The sequence below is a fragment of the Ursus americanus genome, chromosome 33 (assembly GCF_024610735.1).
Source record: "Ursus americanus isolate L20-20 chromosome 33, mUrsAme1.1.p, whole genome shotgun sequence".
Taxonomy (NCBI): Eukaryota; Metazoa; Chordata; class Mammalia; order Carnivora; family Ursidae; genus Ursus; species Ursus americanus.
Window position 1 is genome coordinate 29,692,217 of NC_142159.1, and position 14,825 is coordinate 29,707,041.

General features: G+C 59.0%; 1 protein-coding gene across 4 annotated transcripts; it reads right to left on the minus strand.

Moving 5' to 3' along the window:
* Positions 1 to 729: 729 nt before the first annotated feature.
* Positions 730 to 10,155, minus strand: GABRD (gamma-aminobutyric acid type A receptor subunit delta). Of its 4 annotated transcripts, XM_087858305.1 has the most exons (10): positions 9,892 to 10,154; positions 8,596 to 8,606; positions 5,661 to 5,810; positions 5,319 to 5,386; positions 5,003 to 5,223; positions 3,807 to 3,889; positions 3,120 to 3,257; positions 2,288 to 2,443; positions 1,834 to 2,045; positions 730 to 1,492 (listed from the first exon to the last, which is right to left on the minus strand). In XM_087858305.1, exons 1-10 carry the CDS (start codon positions 9,957 to 9,959, stop codon positions 1,193 to 1,195), a joined length of 1,407 nt encoding a protein of 468 aa, XP_087714431.1. In that variant the 5' UTR covers positions 9,960 to 10,154; the 3' UTR covers positions 730 to 1,192. The 4 variants fall into 4 exon arrangements, with proteins under 4 accessions (XP_087714431.1, XP_087714430.1, XP_087714429.1 ...); XM_087858304.1 differs by lacking the exon at positions 8,596 to 8,606 and having other exon boundaries at positions 1,834 to 2,048; positions 5,003 to 5,193; positions 5,661 to 5,773; positions 9,892 to 10,155; XM_087858303.1 differs by lacking the exon at positions 8,596 to 8,606 and having other exon boundaries at positions 1,834 to 2,048; positions 5,661 to 5,773.
* Positions 10,156 to 14,825: the final 4,670 nt, after the last annotated feature.

Below are 14,825 nucleotides of genomic sequence, written 5' to 3' on the forward strand. Positions count from 1 at the left end.
GCCTCAAGGCGCTGCAGACCTCTGGGCAGGCTGTGCAGCTGGAGGCGGCTGGCAGGGCCGCCTGATTCAGTCTGCTTCACGCAAAGTCACCATCATGCTCCCTTGAGGCGGCTTGGGGGGCCCACCAGGAGGGGCACCACGGGGCCAGCTGGGCAGTTGCCTGGCCCCCATCTTGACCACAGCACGGCGTGCCCATGGGTAACTTCGGCCACCGGAGCGGGCTGTCCGGGCTCTGCGGCGACCACTGCTCCTCTCACTGCCGGCTTCCGCTGCCTCTGAGCGAGATGACTTGCTCTGCTTTGATGCCATGGAAAATCTGGACCCCCTTATTCGGATCTCCAGTGACCAACAACCCCGGTCACCCTGCTGCAACCTTGTCACCCCACATCCGTGGTGGCAGCAGAGATGAGAAGGGGCTGAGTGGTGTTTGTGGGGACTCAGTGGCCTCCCTCCGCCCATCAGCACGTCTGAGAAGACAGCATAGTGGGACCACGGGACCTCTGGCCATGGGACCAAGAGACCAAGGTGGGGTGTGACTCCTAGAGCTTCTCCAGGTCCCTGCACCTCTGCCCCTCCCACTGACGTCCAAGGACGTGGCCACATGGCTCGCCTGTGGGACACAGCTCTAAGCCCCTCTGTCCCGAGAGCCCGGGAGACCACAGCTAGAGGACGACTCTCCTGTCAGCGACCACACGGCCACGGCTCAGCTGCAGCAACAGAGAACACAGCCAGCAGCCAAAGGCTTTGTTTTATTTCATGCTGGGACCGAAGGCCCATGGCTGCCCTTCTCCATCATTTCACCAAGAAAGTAGCACCGCCCTCTTCCAGCCTCCCACGACCTGGTCCAAGCCCACAGAGCAAATGCCTAGAATCAGGATTGTTTTCTGAATCGAATGCAAAGTTCCGCAAGGGCCCTGAGCCTGCCTGGCTCAGCCTCAGGTCAAGCTGGCTCTGCCCCCCAGGAGGGGCTGGGCTGAGGGTCTGCAGGAGAGGCGGTCGGGCGAGCCCAGGGCGGTCTTCCAGGTGCCGATGAGGACAGAGTCCAGGGTACTTAGGGAGGCCAAGGCTTTCCTCTTGTTTTCTGTGCCCTGTTGTCATGCCCCCTTCGAAACAGGCAGAGCAGGCATCTCAACCCAAGGGCCTCTCTCCCAGTGGCTGCGGGCTCAGGTCAGGCGAAGCCCCGCCTCCGGCCTCACATGGTGTAGGCCGCCCAGTAGAGGACGTTGACTGCCACGAAGGCCGCAGGGAACACCACGCGGGCGTAGATGTCGATGGTGTCTGCGTCGATGGGCTTGAAAAGGGCACGGAGGCCTCCCTGGCCCCCCGAGCGGCCCCACCCCTGCTTCTTGGCCTCTCCAGTCTCCATCTCCACACACCTGTAGGAGCCCATGAGGTTCCCAGGCCTGCGGCAGTGCCGGCGGGACACGGCCAGCTCCTGGGTGGCGCCAGCGGCAGACAGGGAGAAGAGCACGATGGCGTTCTTCACATCCATCTGCACCGCGTGGAGGGAGAGTGGCGGGGGAGGAGACGGGGCTGAGCCCAGGGCAGGCTCCCCTCCTCCCAGGACCCCCAAACTGGGCCAGCACCTAAGTTCCTCTGCGTCCAGCAGCAGGACGGGCCAAAGAGATTGGGCCTGCTCTCGTGTGCTGGGGACTGCAAGTGACCTCCCCAGAGCAATGGGCAGAGGATCCTGAGTGGGTCCCAGAAAAAGTGGCCCCAGCAATGCTGCCCCTCTGTTGGGGTGGAGGGGGTGGGGGTTGGGGGACAGTGGGAGGTGGTGGGGGAGGCTGTCCTCGATCCTGAATACCAGAGAGCCAACAGGCTCAGCCTCACCTCTGCTTTCTGCTCCTTGACCTTGACCTTGGCCTTTTGCTTCTTCCGGTAGTCAGCATTGAAATGCGCAAAGGCATACTCCACCAACGCGGCAAACACAAAGACGTAGCAGATCCAGAAGTACACGTCCAGCGCCTTGATGGCCGAGGCCCGCGGGAGGGAGGAGCGGGCACTGACCATCAGCGTGGTCATGGTCAGCACCGTGGTGATACCTGCTGGGAATGCGCAGTGACATTGCTGGGGCCCCGGTCACCTCCCTGCACCCCTACCCCCAGCCTGGGTGCAGGTCAGGCTCCTCTGACCAGGCCTGGCCCTGCTGGCCACTGGCCCAGGACAGCTAGGGACAAGAGGCTGGGACACAAGGCCTGGGCTTGTGGCCAGCAGGGTCGGGGTCCTATTTCTGGGCTCCCACCCTTCCGCCAGCTCCCTCCGAGGGAAGGTCAGGGCCCCGCACCTAGAGACACCCTGGCCGGCACCGCTGCCTGGCTGATCCAGAAGGAGACCCAGGACATGGCGACTAGGAGGATGGAGGGCATGTAGGACTGGATGATGTAGACGCCCCGGTTCCTCCGGAGGTGGAAATGCAGGCTGAGCCGAGGGAACTGACCAGCTGCCAGGGAAACGCTCTCGGTTGGGACCTGACCCACCCATGCAGTGACACTCGGGCAGAGAGGAGGGCTTGGCAGGCACTGGGGGCCACTGCGAGCCTCAGACCCTGCCTTCACCACCTCCCCCACACAGCCTGGGGGGTCGGGGGTCTCCCCTGCCCTGGGTCTTATCCTGGGAGAGAGGCTGGCTCTCTGCAGGGCCACCCAGAGGAAGGAGAAGAGACAGGTGCTGGTGCCGCACTGGCCCAGGGGACTCTCCCAGCTGTGTGGCCAGCTCAGCTCTCCTGGCCCTCCTGGGTGCACAGCCAAGCTAAAGGGAAGAGCCAGCTGGAGTCACTGGCCCCAGTGGCCAGGCAGTAGGAGCTGGAAGGGGCAGGAGGGGCCAGGAGACAAGGCAGCCCCAAGAGGCGTGGCCCCTGATGCCCTTGCCCCTCATGTTCCCCAAACCCCAAGCGTGCTAGCCTCCAGGAAGCAGCACAGGACGGAGGAATCAGGCAGAGAAAGCCTGACCACGTCCACGCTGTGGCGTCCTGAGCCCCCGGGTCGGGTGCAGCCTGTGCCCATCGTGGTTTTCCCGCTGCCTCCTCAGGGGTCCTCAGAGCTGACCAACAGCTTCGTTAAAAGTGCAGGAAAACACAAGGCAGGCTCCCGGAAAGAGGCCGCGAGAAGCCGCGTTACCGGATTTGAAGTTCCTCAGCTCGGTGGCAAAGCGGTAGCTGGTGATGGTGAACTGAGCCAGCTGCAGCTTGTTCAGCCCGTGGATCTGCTCCTGGTTCTCAGACCAGTAGTAGACGATGTCCTCGGATGAGTAGCCGTCTGCAGGAGAGCCCCAGGTGGGCAGCAGAGCCTGGTGTCCCCCGGCCCCTGGGAACCCCCAGCAGGAGCACCCCAACCATACAGGGAGCCTGATACGGCAGAGACGGGGGACAGCATGGGGAGACCCAGCCAGGAGCAAGAAGGCCTGCAGCCGTGCCCAGCACCTTGGGCAGGCAGACAGGGCCAATAGAGCTGGCCAAAGGGCAGGTCACCATCTCCAGGGGACCCACAGGGCTGTCACGCTGGACAAACGACACAAATGTGTGCCTTGTCTGGGCTCCACACCCATCTGTCCTGGGCAAGTCACTGACCCCTGGGAAGAGGGCCGGGCTGGTCAGCCTTCCAGCTCCCTCTCTTTCTTCTCTTCAGCCCAGGCCTCTGACTCCACAGGGCCTGTCCCAGATGCCTCCCCATCCCCAAGCCAGGCCCGCTGCAAAGGTCCCTGACAGTATGGGTCCCCTCTCTTCCCACAGCGGAGTCACCAGAAACGCCAGCACGGCCTGCCCTGAGCGGACCCCACTCCGTCCCGGCACCCGGAAGGGCACTCACAGCTCTCCAGGTGCAGCATACACTCCTGCTCGTCCATGGGGTACTTGGCCAGGTCCATGTCGCAGGCCACCGTGGAGGTGATTCTGCCCAGACAACATGCTGGTGAGGTCTCCAGGAGCAAGGCCAGCGCCCGAGATCCTGAGGTTCTCCTGCCCCCAGTAGGCAGAGACGCCCCTGCCCCCCACCCGGACGGGCCACCTCCAGGGAGTGCGGCCAAGCGGCCTCTCGGGCTTTGTTGGCGAGGTGCTGGCATCTGGGTGAGAACGGGAACCTGCGGTCCGTGTACGGATACTGGTGTGTCTTTCGTCAGGAATCACAGCTGGGCTTCATTCACTTTCTTCGTCCTTCAAAATGCTTGACTCTTTGGCTAAGTTGGGGGCTTAGAAGGCAAGTGCAGCCTGGGTACCTGACCTGCGCTAAAGGACAACCGCTGGGCATTCCCACTGACCGGGCAGTGTGGGAAAAGGCCCAGGTTGCCAAATGTTCCGACTTCCCAGAGAATTTAGAATCTTACATAAATCTCTTGGTTTTTAAAATGTTGGCAACTAATGCTGTTTTTAAAAGGCATATGTCAGAAGCACGTCTTTAAACAAATGCGTGTACATGTATGTTCACAGCAGCACAACCCATGGCGGCCGACACGTGGAAGCCGCCCAGAGCTCGTGAATGCATGAGGGGGGCACCAGGCCATGGAATGCTACTCAGCCACAGAGGCAACAAAGTCCTGATCATCGTCACAACCTGGGTAACCCCAGAAACACTGAGCTAAAGGAAGGAAGGCAGACACAAGAGGACACGTCGCGTACGATTCACTCTACATGAAATGTGCAGAATAGGCAGAAAGCAGGTCGGGGCGGGCGGGGGGCGGGGGGTGAGTGAGTGCTCGTGGGCCCGGGGTCTCCTTTTCAGGTAATGAGACGTTCTGGAATCAGATAGAGGTGATGCTTGCCCAACACTGCGAATGTCCTAAATGCCACGGAATCATTTGCGTTGAAATGGTGAATTTTATGTTACGTGAATTTCACCCCCACGTGAAAAACAGGAAGGCACAGTGTTGGCCAAAAAGCCGCACCTGCGGGCCTCCCGCGGCCACCGCTGCAGCTGCCGCGGGCTCCGTAGGCAGCGCGAGTGGCCGGAGCTCACGGACAGCCCACCGCTCCCGGCAGAGCCCCTGGCGGGGCTGGCCCCGGGCTCACCGGATGCTGTACAGGATGACGCCGTCGGGCTGCAGCCGGATGAGCTTGTTCTCCACGGTCACGTCGTGGAACCAGGCGGACTTGGCGTTCACAATGAAGGTGTCCGGGAGCCACAGCTTGTCCACGAAGCGGCTGTCCAGGCCCAGAGTCTCGTTGGTGTGGTTGTAGGCCAGCCTGCTGTCCCGCCAGCTCTGGTGCAGAAACACCGTCATGGTGTACTCCTGCAGGGTGGGGCGGCGAGGGCCCCTGGCCGTCAGCCCAGCTCCTCTCCTGGGGGCCCACGGCCAGGGGTGAGGCGGCAGCTGGCGGCACCTACCATGTTCACCTCCGAGATGTGGTCGATGCTGGCTACCTCGATGGCGAGGGCCACATTCACAGGGGGCCCTGAAAGGAAGGAGCTGAGGCCAGGCTCTCCACCCAGTGAAAGCCCAGGCAGACAGGACAGGGCTCAGCCAGGGTTTTGCAAGGAGGACAGTGTTGGTGAACGTCTGCAATGAGAGGCTGAGAAGATCCATCTTCCTAGCTGTCTCCCTGGGGGGGCTAGCTGTCGAAACCTGACACACCCCTTGGGGACAGATGCACCCCTCAGGGGAGCCATCCCAGAGCTAGCAAAGCTCACACCCCCAGATGGATGCAGGAGTCTACCAGCTGCCCTCACCTCCGATGCCAGGCCGGAAATTGCGAGCATAGCCCTCCATCAAGCCATCCAGGTTGGGGAGCCAGGATATCTCCAGGTTGGAGCCAACATAGTCCCCAATATCGTTCATTGCTCTGGAAACAAAGGCCCACTGGTCACAGGTTGGGTGCCCGGGATGGAACCCAGGTCTCTTCCTGGGCACCTAAGCCAGGGGTGGGTGGGGAAGACCACTGTGAGAGCCCCTCCAGGCTGGACCTGGCCAGTCCCAGTAACTCCTGCCAAAAACAGGGAGCCCCAGGGAGAAGCAGGGCCCCGGACTCTTCTGCCTCACCCACCAGCCTCTCTCTGCTCTGCTGCCTCCCACCCACCTGCCCTTGAGCAAGCCTACGGGGTCCGGCAGAGCCCCCAGCCTCCCTCCACAACCGGTATGAGGAGGGTGGCCAGTCCGAGTCCCCACCCCTAGGGACTCTCAATGAATAGCTTCGGAGGACCCTGCCAAGGGCACACAGCCTCCCTTTCAGCCTCTGAGGGTCAAGTGTTCTGCAAGAGGTGACTTGAGAGAAGAGATGTGTGACCAGGAAGCTGAGGGCCAGGGAGAGGGGCGGATGGGTGAGGTCCCAAAGCTGACCCAGGGCAAGGCGAAGGGCCCATGGGGACGCTCTAACCCACTCCTGCTCTCTGTCCCTTTCCAGGTGGGCCCAGGCCTGGCCCCAGAGATCCCCAATTTGTCCTGTGCTTCTGAGGCTTAGGCCGACCCCAGAGCAGCTGGAGCCCATGCCAACGCTGCAGCCTGTGCTGGTCGTGTGCGTCCCTGGCAGGGCCACGCTGTATGGCTGAACACACCGGACTGCCAAAGGCTCCAGCAGGTCCACCCACCCACCCCCGCTTGTGCTTACCTGTCCGCAGGTAAACAGTGCCGCCCAAAATTCATGTCCACCCAGAACCTCGGAATGCGACCTTACTTGGAAATTGGGCTATAATTAGTTAAGAGATATCATGCTTGATTAGGATGGCCCTAAACCCAATGAGTGGTGTCCTTAGAAGAAGAGAAAGCAGTCCAGGGCGGGGGCAGGGCAGGTGATTTGGTGACGAAGTGTGAGAAGGACTAAACGAAGTCCTGGCCCCAAGCAAAGCCCAATTAAAAACACAAATAGAGGTCATCCTGAAGATCGGATGTAAAGGGACTCGAATTAGGTTTTATTTTTGGCCTGGCCCAGCTGCCATCTTGCTGCAGCGCTAGCCTGCCAGGAACAAGGCTGTCAAGAGACAGCATCCTTCCCTGGCCTCAGGGTGGTGGCACAGGCAGGCGCTCCTTTCCTCGGCTAGGTCCCACGCCCACTCGCAGGCATGAAGGCAAGACCGTGGGTTAGCCCCGGGCCATGAAGCTCGCCTTGAACTGGAAGGATGCCAGTGGACTTCTTAGCCTTTGCCATCCCTGAGGGGTGCGAAGGGGACAGGCTTCCGGCCCCACCTCACTTCTCACCTAGGACAGGGGCTGCTCGTTTTTCCAGCTGTGAAGAGATGTCAAGGGCCATCCAAGGACGACACCCTGCGTGCTAGCCTGGGTTGTGGAGGGCCTTGCTTCCCTCCCATGCTTCAGGTAGACAGCGAAAGGGGTGACGGGGTCCACATTCCATGTGGGGGGAGCTCAGCATGGGGTAAGCTGGTGGGGCCTCTGACCAGCACCCTGGGAGAGAGGTTCTGCTTCATGTGATGGCCTTGGAATCCAATGATGGCCTGGGGTGGGGGCTCCCTTTGTGTAGACAGACAGGGAAGCTCAGAGACATACGTCCAGACTCCTGGGATGAAGCAGGCACCATGAAAACACTGGCAGCTTGCACCCAGCTGTCGGGCACCCTCAGGCCTCCCTCCCTCGACTGACCCCTTGAGAAACAAGCCCACCCCTGTCACTCGTCTGTGCCCCCGGGGACAGAAAGGAAAGGCGGGTGTAGCTGAGCAAGGCAGCGGGGTCCTCTTCCCTCCGAGGATCCTTCCACTGTGCACACACAAGCCCACAGTCCCTGACAGCTTTGCTGTCAGAGCAGCACCAGCTCAGTTACCAAGGCGAAGAGCAACACCGCACAGTCGCACGGTGAGCTGGCAAGGCGGGAGCTACAGGCATAGCTTCTCCAGGGAGACGGAGGTGCCAGCAGCCTGGAGGGGGCCAGCCGCCAGGGTGTGTGGCCAGCAAGCTCAGGCACCCACTGTGTGAGTGGGTCTGCAGGCTCGGGGAAGGCACAGCTTTGACCCGACCCACCAACGCTGCACAACACTTTCCCTCTTCTCCCTGCCAGGAAGCCTAGGATCCGACCTGAGCAGCGGCGGCCAAAGCAGGCGCCTCCTGTCCTCCCACACCACTCCAGGTGTGAGGACCAAGACCGAAGGAAGGGAGCGCGCTGTCCTCCTGGCTTCTGGAGCGGAGGGACACAGACGCTGCTGGGAGAGGAGGCCCCAGACTGACAGCACGGTGCTGTCTGAAGGTCACCCACCAAGGCCCGCAAAGCCCAGAGGCTCTCCCCACCGCTGGCCGGGGCTGCAGCCGGCCAGCCTCCCTGCACAGGCAAACAACACATCTGTTACCCAAACCCCAAGCCAGATGTGGGTCAGAGTTCAGAATGTTTCAGTTTTTAGAAAGGCGATAGAGTGCACATATGGACTTGGGGTGCGGCGGGGTGGCAGTTCTGGAGAATTTCCCAGCAGGAAAGTACAAGCAGGATGGATGAGGCCCATGTAAGCGCAGAACAGGCTTTGCCACCAAATGAGCTTTGGTGTCAGACTTGGGCTAAGACTTTGGGGTTCAGAGCAGCTGGGACTTCAGAATCACAGCTACGAGGCTGTGCTGGGCCCAGAGCCGATCCCAGCCCTCTAGCGCAAACGTCCATGGCCACGCCTCAGTGCTTTGCCCTTCCTGTTACCTTGAGGTAGGAAGAGGGAAAAGGGCCACGGAGCTTGATAAAAGCACTAAGCCTTCCCGAGGACAGGGGTCGCATCAACGCTGCCTGTGCTCTTGGGCACAACGGCCACACTATGGCCAGACCCAGAGCTTCCTAGCTCTGCCCCCACCCACTAAAAAGGAAAGTCTGACCACATCTCCCCCCACCTCCCTGATTTGTGCTACCTGAGTGCCTACAGCCCAGACACAGGCTGATGTTCAACCGTTTCCAGTTTCTAAGGGTCCAGAGGTCGGAATGCTGAGGGGGGAGGGGGGAGCTGTCCTTGTGCTGGTTTTCTGCAACTCTTGCACCAAGATGATCTTCAAAAAGGCCCCTCACAACTCCCAAGGAAGGTGGCGAGGATAAGTGCATGGGATGCCAGGCTACCTGGAGCCCATCTCAAGTCCCCAGAGAAGACAAGCCAGCAGGGACCCTACTGGTCCCTGAAGCCAAAGGGAGGAAGCCACAGCCCATGGGGACCCTTCTTCTTGACCTCTTCCTTCCTCCCCTCCCCCAACAGTTAGAAATCCTGAGTTGTCGTCGTTGTCCCCCCACCCCCACACCTCCCACCCCTACCCCCCCCCCACCACCAGAGGCAGCGGGCTCCTTCCCCCCTGCATACTCTGGAGTTCAGTAGATTCCATTTGAAAACGGCCCCTGAAAGGAGACTCCGCAGTGTCCTGGGCCCGAACTTTCTGACGACCACACACAACCCTTATCTTGTCCACCCCAGCCTGCTAGCTGCGGCGGAAGCTCGTCTGTGTAGCTCTGCTCCCATGGGAAAGGAGCAGCCTCCTCCCCCGTGTCCTCGGGATCGCTCCTTCCTGCCTGCCTGCAGCTCGTGCCGAGCTGAGCGCTCAGCCCGCGCCTGGAAGGGCACCAGCCAGCCAGGGACCGGCCAAGTGCCTCTGGGGCCGAGGACCCCAGCAAGCCCGGGCACCCGGGAGAAATGGGAGCATCTCCCACGCCCTCGTCCCCCCATGCGGCGCCGGTTCAGCACCGGGACGGCGGACAGCACCCGGGGCGGCAGGAGCTGGGGCGGCCACGGCCCGTGCCCCAAGGGCAGCGGCGCGGTGAGTCCGGAGAGAAGCGCCCGCGGGGGAGACGGGGTGGCGGGGGAGACGGGGTGGCGGGGGAGGCGGGGAGAGTCCTAGCGGGGAGATGGGGGTGGACATTGGGGGATGAAGACGAGAGTCGACCGAGGAGATAAAGACGGGGGGGGGGTAGATAGACACGGGGGATGGGGGGTGGGGATGAAGACCGAGGGTACTCCCCACAGAGGGCGACCCCGGGAGCAGCACGGACGCCGGCTCGCTTACCTAGTGCCGCGGTGCTGCTGCGCGCAGAGCAGCAGGAGCGGAGGCAGCAGCCAAGCCAGCGCTTCCATGGTCTCGGCGCTCGGCGCTGGACCGGGGGTGGCGCCGGGGTCCCGCCGGTCGCGGGCGCTCGAGAAGTTGCTTCTCCAGCGGCCGCAGTAGCGGCACGGGCTGGGCGGGAGCGGGAGGGCGCGCGGCGCGGGCGCGAGGGCGGACGGAGCGCGGAACCCGGAGCCCGCCCCGCCCCGAACCGGGCCGCCCCCCTGCCGCCCCGCCCGTCCGCCCCCACCTGCCGCCGAGCCGGGCCGCACTCCGGAGCCGCGCGGATTCCTCCCCACCCCTGAGCCACGCAGCAGCGCCCCGCCTCCAGCTCCCGCCCCGCCTAGCCGCGCCCCCCTCCCCGAGGGTCCGGCACTCCCCCACCGCAGCACTGCTGCCTGGGAGGCGACCCAGGCCCACGACCCGCCTGGACGCTGCCTCTCGCTGCCCGGCCAGGCGCCAGCAGACAGACGGGCGCGGCGAACCTGGTCGCCGGGGCTGTTTGTGGAGGTCACAGGTCCCGGGCACCTGGTTCACGCAGTTAAGGAGCGCGGCGCGGGGAGGGGCTAGCGTTCCTGCAGCGTTCACCGGCTCCTGGGAGAGGACCCCCCCACCACCAGCAGCTCCTTCCAAACCCCTCGCACTTCTGGCAGAACAGATACAGAGTCGGAGCGATCACCTGGCAGAGCAGCTCTGCCCACCGTCGGAGGGCCTGACGGGGAGGGAGGAGGGAGGTGGGCCATGGGGCTGCTCCATCGCCGGCCCGCCGAGGTCCTGGTCACGGGATGCAGTGACTTCTCCTCTGGCCTGATCAGGCTTCGTCATACCTGTCCGCACCCCTTTGAAGGGCACTGCGGATGGCTGGGCTGTAACAAGGGTGACATCCACCCTCTGCACCCCACAACGAGCTGAGAAAGTTAAGGCCTTGAGCATTTTCTATTTTAATTCTTTTCAACATAAAGCTCTGTGCAGTTTTCCTCAAAAAAACTTTTATCATTGTTTGGTCTCATTTGTTCACTTCTGGACTCGATACCAGCTGACAATAGAAAGTGAATTTTCATGAAAACACCTAACAATGGGCAAACGTGTTCTGGAGTGGGTTAAGCCTGCAGAGGTTGGACAGAGCAGGGGCCGATAGACAGGGCTTTGCTCCTGGGAATTTCCAGCCCAGTCTTGAATGCCAAGTACCTAAGGATAGGGCTGGTTCCCAGCTTTCTTTCCTAAAGGCAGGAATGGGTGCTAAGAAAGCCAGTCAGGTCTTAGCGTAAATGCCTTCTTTCGAGGGTCCTCCCAGGCGCCTTTGGGTATGGAAGCACTGATCTCAGCGTGTTCCCACGCTGCGTGGATGTGCGTGTGCTCTGGACAAGCCTCGGGGCCTCAGGGCCTCTTTCCTGTGTATGCTTCTGCACACGTTTGTGGGAGAGTGACGAGTTAACCCTCCAGCAAGTGCCCAGAGCGTGACTGGCAGAGAGTAGAGCTGCCAGTGTCCACCAGTATCGCTAATGTTCCCTGCTAGAACAGGGGTCTTGTCTGCCTGCTTCTTCAGCGTCCCTCATGTCTACGCCTCCAGCATATAATGGGTGCTTAATAAATGTAGGAGAGTACACAGCTCGGTCTCCAAAAGCCGGCAAAATGAGCCCGTTTACTGCTCTGGAGTTTCTGTCTTTCAGTCCCAAGCTCTGATCTCTGTGCTGGTCCAGGCAACCACGCTGTGCTCACTGTCACTCTCCTTTGAATATTTGAGAAGGTCCAGGTGCTGACAGCCTCTGAGAAATAGCGTTGACCTCAAATCACTTGACTCAGTTAGTTCAGGGCGAACCGGAGTCGGCTGCTATTTTCTTCACTTGCCTCTATTACCTGAGGCATTAAATTAACCTTAGCCTTTCCCCGCAGAGATGCTGGACAGGTGTTTAGCCATAGCTCTGGGTATTTGGTGGCATCGACTTGCCTCTTCCTCCTCAAGCCCTGGAGGCAAGCAGGCTTTCAACAGCCACAAAGAGACAAAGAGGTAAAGAAGTCACCTGCTTGCACATCCCACCTGCGATTGGCGCACCTGGCACAGGTTCCCATAGCAGAAGCTCAGTCCGAGATCACCAGGATGTTCCGTGACCGTCAGTCAAAATGCTTTACTTTCTTCCCCTGAATCTGCGAGCTCCAGTGCAGGTCTATATTGTCCCTAATTGGTTTGTCTGGATCTGAAGAATGGGGTTTTCATTATTCCTTCTTCAAGTTTTTCGAGAATTAGTTTGCGGCCACTTCTGGACATAACCAGGCAGTGTCCCCTTTTCCATCTTCAGCCCCATTCAGACCAGCTCCAGCTGCCCCAGAACAGAGAGAGCCAATTCTGGGTGGCCCCAGCAAAGATCCGGAAACCAGGCCCTTGGTTCTGGGTGGCTGGCCGCCGCGGGGCTGGAGCAAGCCCCAGGATACAGGAGCATCTGTGCCTGTGACACAGAACCGGCCAGTTGTCCCCTCGCTTTCAGGATCGGGAAATGCTCCCCCATTTAGAAGTCTGGGTCAAGCCACCTCCCTTCCTTGGAAAACACTGTACGTCGTTCCCCATGTTAATTCCACACCTGTTACTTTTTGAGGGGAGAGGGAGAACCCACCCCTCCAAGTAGGACTTGGGTGAAACTTTCAAAATCCTTAAGAAGAAGGATCTCTGCAGCGGAAGGCTGTCCATCTCAGATGAGATCTGTGCCCTTTCCCTGTCGCCCAGACAACCCAGCCCCTTTCTTGGTACCACTGAGAGCACAGAACAGGAGGCCTGCTACCAGACCAGGGGAATGAGGATGAAAAAGGAACCCAAATTTCAAACCTAAGGCATTTGGTCCCCATAGGTCGACTTAACTCATCCGTGGCGTCCCTTTTGGCTTATTTGACATGGTGGATTCTCCGTAGGCAGGACCCAAGCAGAGCCGTCCAGTTTCAAGTTCGGGGCGTGAGGGCGTGCTCTTTCTCCTGTTTAGTGCGGGGAGGCATTATGCTCTCCCCATATGGCACTGAGCAGGACAGTCGTGCATTTGGTCCTGGGAGGTATGGAAACTCCACCTTCCTTGGGTAGTCCCTGGGAGTCACCGACAGCACTTCCCTGGGACCCTGCACAGCAGCCCTAAGCTGCATCTGGAAAAACTAGAAACGGATGCTCTGCTGGTCTGTTAGATTCTTGAGGTCATCGGCCTGCAGCCTTTTTGTACCATTTACCTTTTGGGTAATCGCTTTGCCCGGTGCTCACAGCCAACGGGAAGGGATGGCACCAAGTCTGAGGCTTGGGCGGAGAGCTGGCCAGCATACATGCCAGCAGCAGGATGGGCCCCGGGAGGTAGAGGTGAGTCATAGGGATCTGGGAGGGGAAGCAGCACCAGCTAAATTTAAAATCCCTGCCTGATATATTTGTGAGGTTGCTGTATTATTTTCCTGGGGAGAGAAATAGCAGTGACACAGAAGAATATTCTTGAGCTTAAGAGACTTTCTTAGGCTGTAATTATTAATGCTGTGATTTTCAGATGGAATCCATTCATTTGAGAAGCAGAAGGAACTTGGCAGAAAGGATCAAACGCAAACTACTTGCAAGGGCCCGAGGTTGCCTGTCTACTTAGACCAAGGGCGGGCTGACAGGAAGTAGGGCTTACCGCCATGCTGTTCTCAGGAACCAAGGCCCTGAGAACCAGTAAACATCAGACTTGGCCACTCGGAGAGTTATTTCTACACCAGTCAAACAGACGTTCCAGTACAATTGGTCATATTTAATGCGGAGAAGCCAGAATTCTATTCTCCTGTCTTATGTTTTTAAAGTAGTGATTTGAATTCTTTCACGTGAAAGAAAACAGTAAACACAAATTAACATTCCTGACAAAAAGGCTGTCAGTCAAGTGAGGAAAACATCTATTTTGGATGGGGGTGGGGCTGAATCAACCGCAGGGAGACTCTCAGGGAACTGCGGGGGAGGGGGGTCCCCGCCACCAGCCAGGATAAGGCTGCTCCCCAAACCGTGTGACAGGAGGACGTCAGGTTCCCTCTTCTCCCTCTTGTCTTCGATGCTGACCCTCTGGGCAGGATGTCGGACAAATAGAAACAGTAACCTTTTTCATACTTGACATTTGATTACCTTCATTAGACTTCCTCGGGAGAAGTCCCCACGCAGATCAATATTCATTTAACAAATATTAATGGATTACTCATCCTACTACGTGCTAAGTATTGGTCTAGACAGTGGGTGTGAAAAGCATATAAAAGGTCCCCATCCCCACTAGCTCACCTTCTAGAAAGGGGAAGATGGACAATCAGTGAGTAAATGAACCATCGTTTCAGATGAAATACAGGCTGTGAAGGAATGTAGGCAAGACAAAAATAATAGAGTAATTGTGCTGGGGGGGCACTTAGGGTAGTCAGGAAAGACCTTACTATGAGGCAATATTTGAGCTGAAATTGAATTATATCCTACCCCTCCTGGAGAAAAAGCCAGCCACATCAAGAGCCAGGTAACTGTTTCAGAGAGAGAACAGAAAGTGCAAAGGTCCTGGGGCACCTGTCTGGCTCAGTCCTCAGTCAGAAGAGCATGTGACTCTTGGTCTTGGGGTTGTGAGTTTGAGCCTCACGTTGGGTGTGGAGATTACTTTAATTTTTTTAAATGTTTTTTTTAAAGAAAGAAAGTCCTGTGGCTGGCATGAACAAGCAAGTTCAAAAAGAGGCAAAGCCAGGCCAGTGTGGGCTGTGATGTAGGGAGTGGGAAAGGATAGCAGAGTAAGGCAGGCGGGGTCCAGGTCAGGTTATGCATGGCCTTTTAGGTTGTGGCCTGGATCTAGGTTTTTATTTTATTTCACTTTATATCAGCTTTGTTGACATATAATTTATATACAATAAAGCTCACCAATTTTAAGTATACAGTTTCATGGGTT

Bases quoted from the DNA above. Each gene is read 5' to 3' on its own strand.
- GABRD (XM_087858305.1), bottom strand. From the start codon at position 9,959: ATGGAAGCGCTGGCTTGGCTGCTGCCTCCGCTCCTGCTGCTCTGCGCG. The intron at 5,387-5,660 runs GTGAGGGCAGCT...CCTTCCTTTCAG, and splicing joins TTTCCGGCCTGGCATCGGAG to GGCCCCCTGTGAATGTGGCC. The intron at 3,890-5,002 runs GTGAGCCCGGGG...TTGTCTGGGCAG, and splicing joins GTCATCCTGTACAGCATCCG to AATCACCTCCACGGTGGCCT.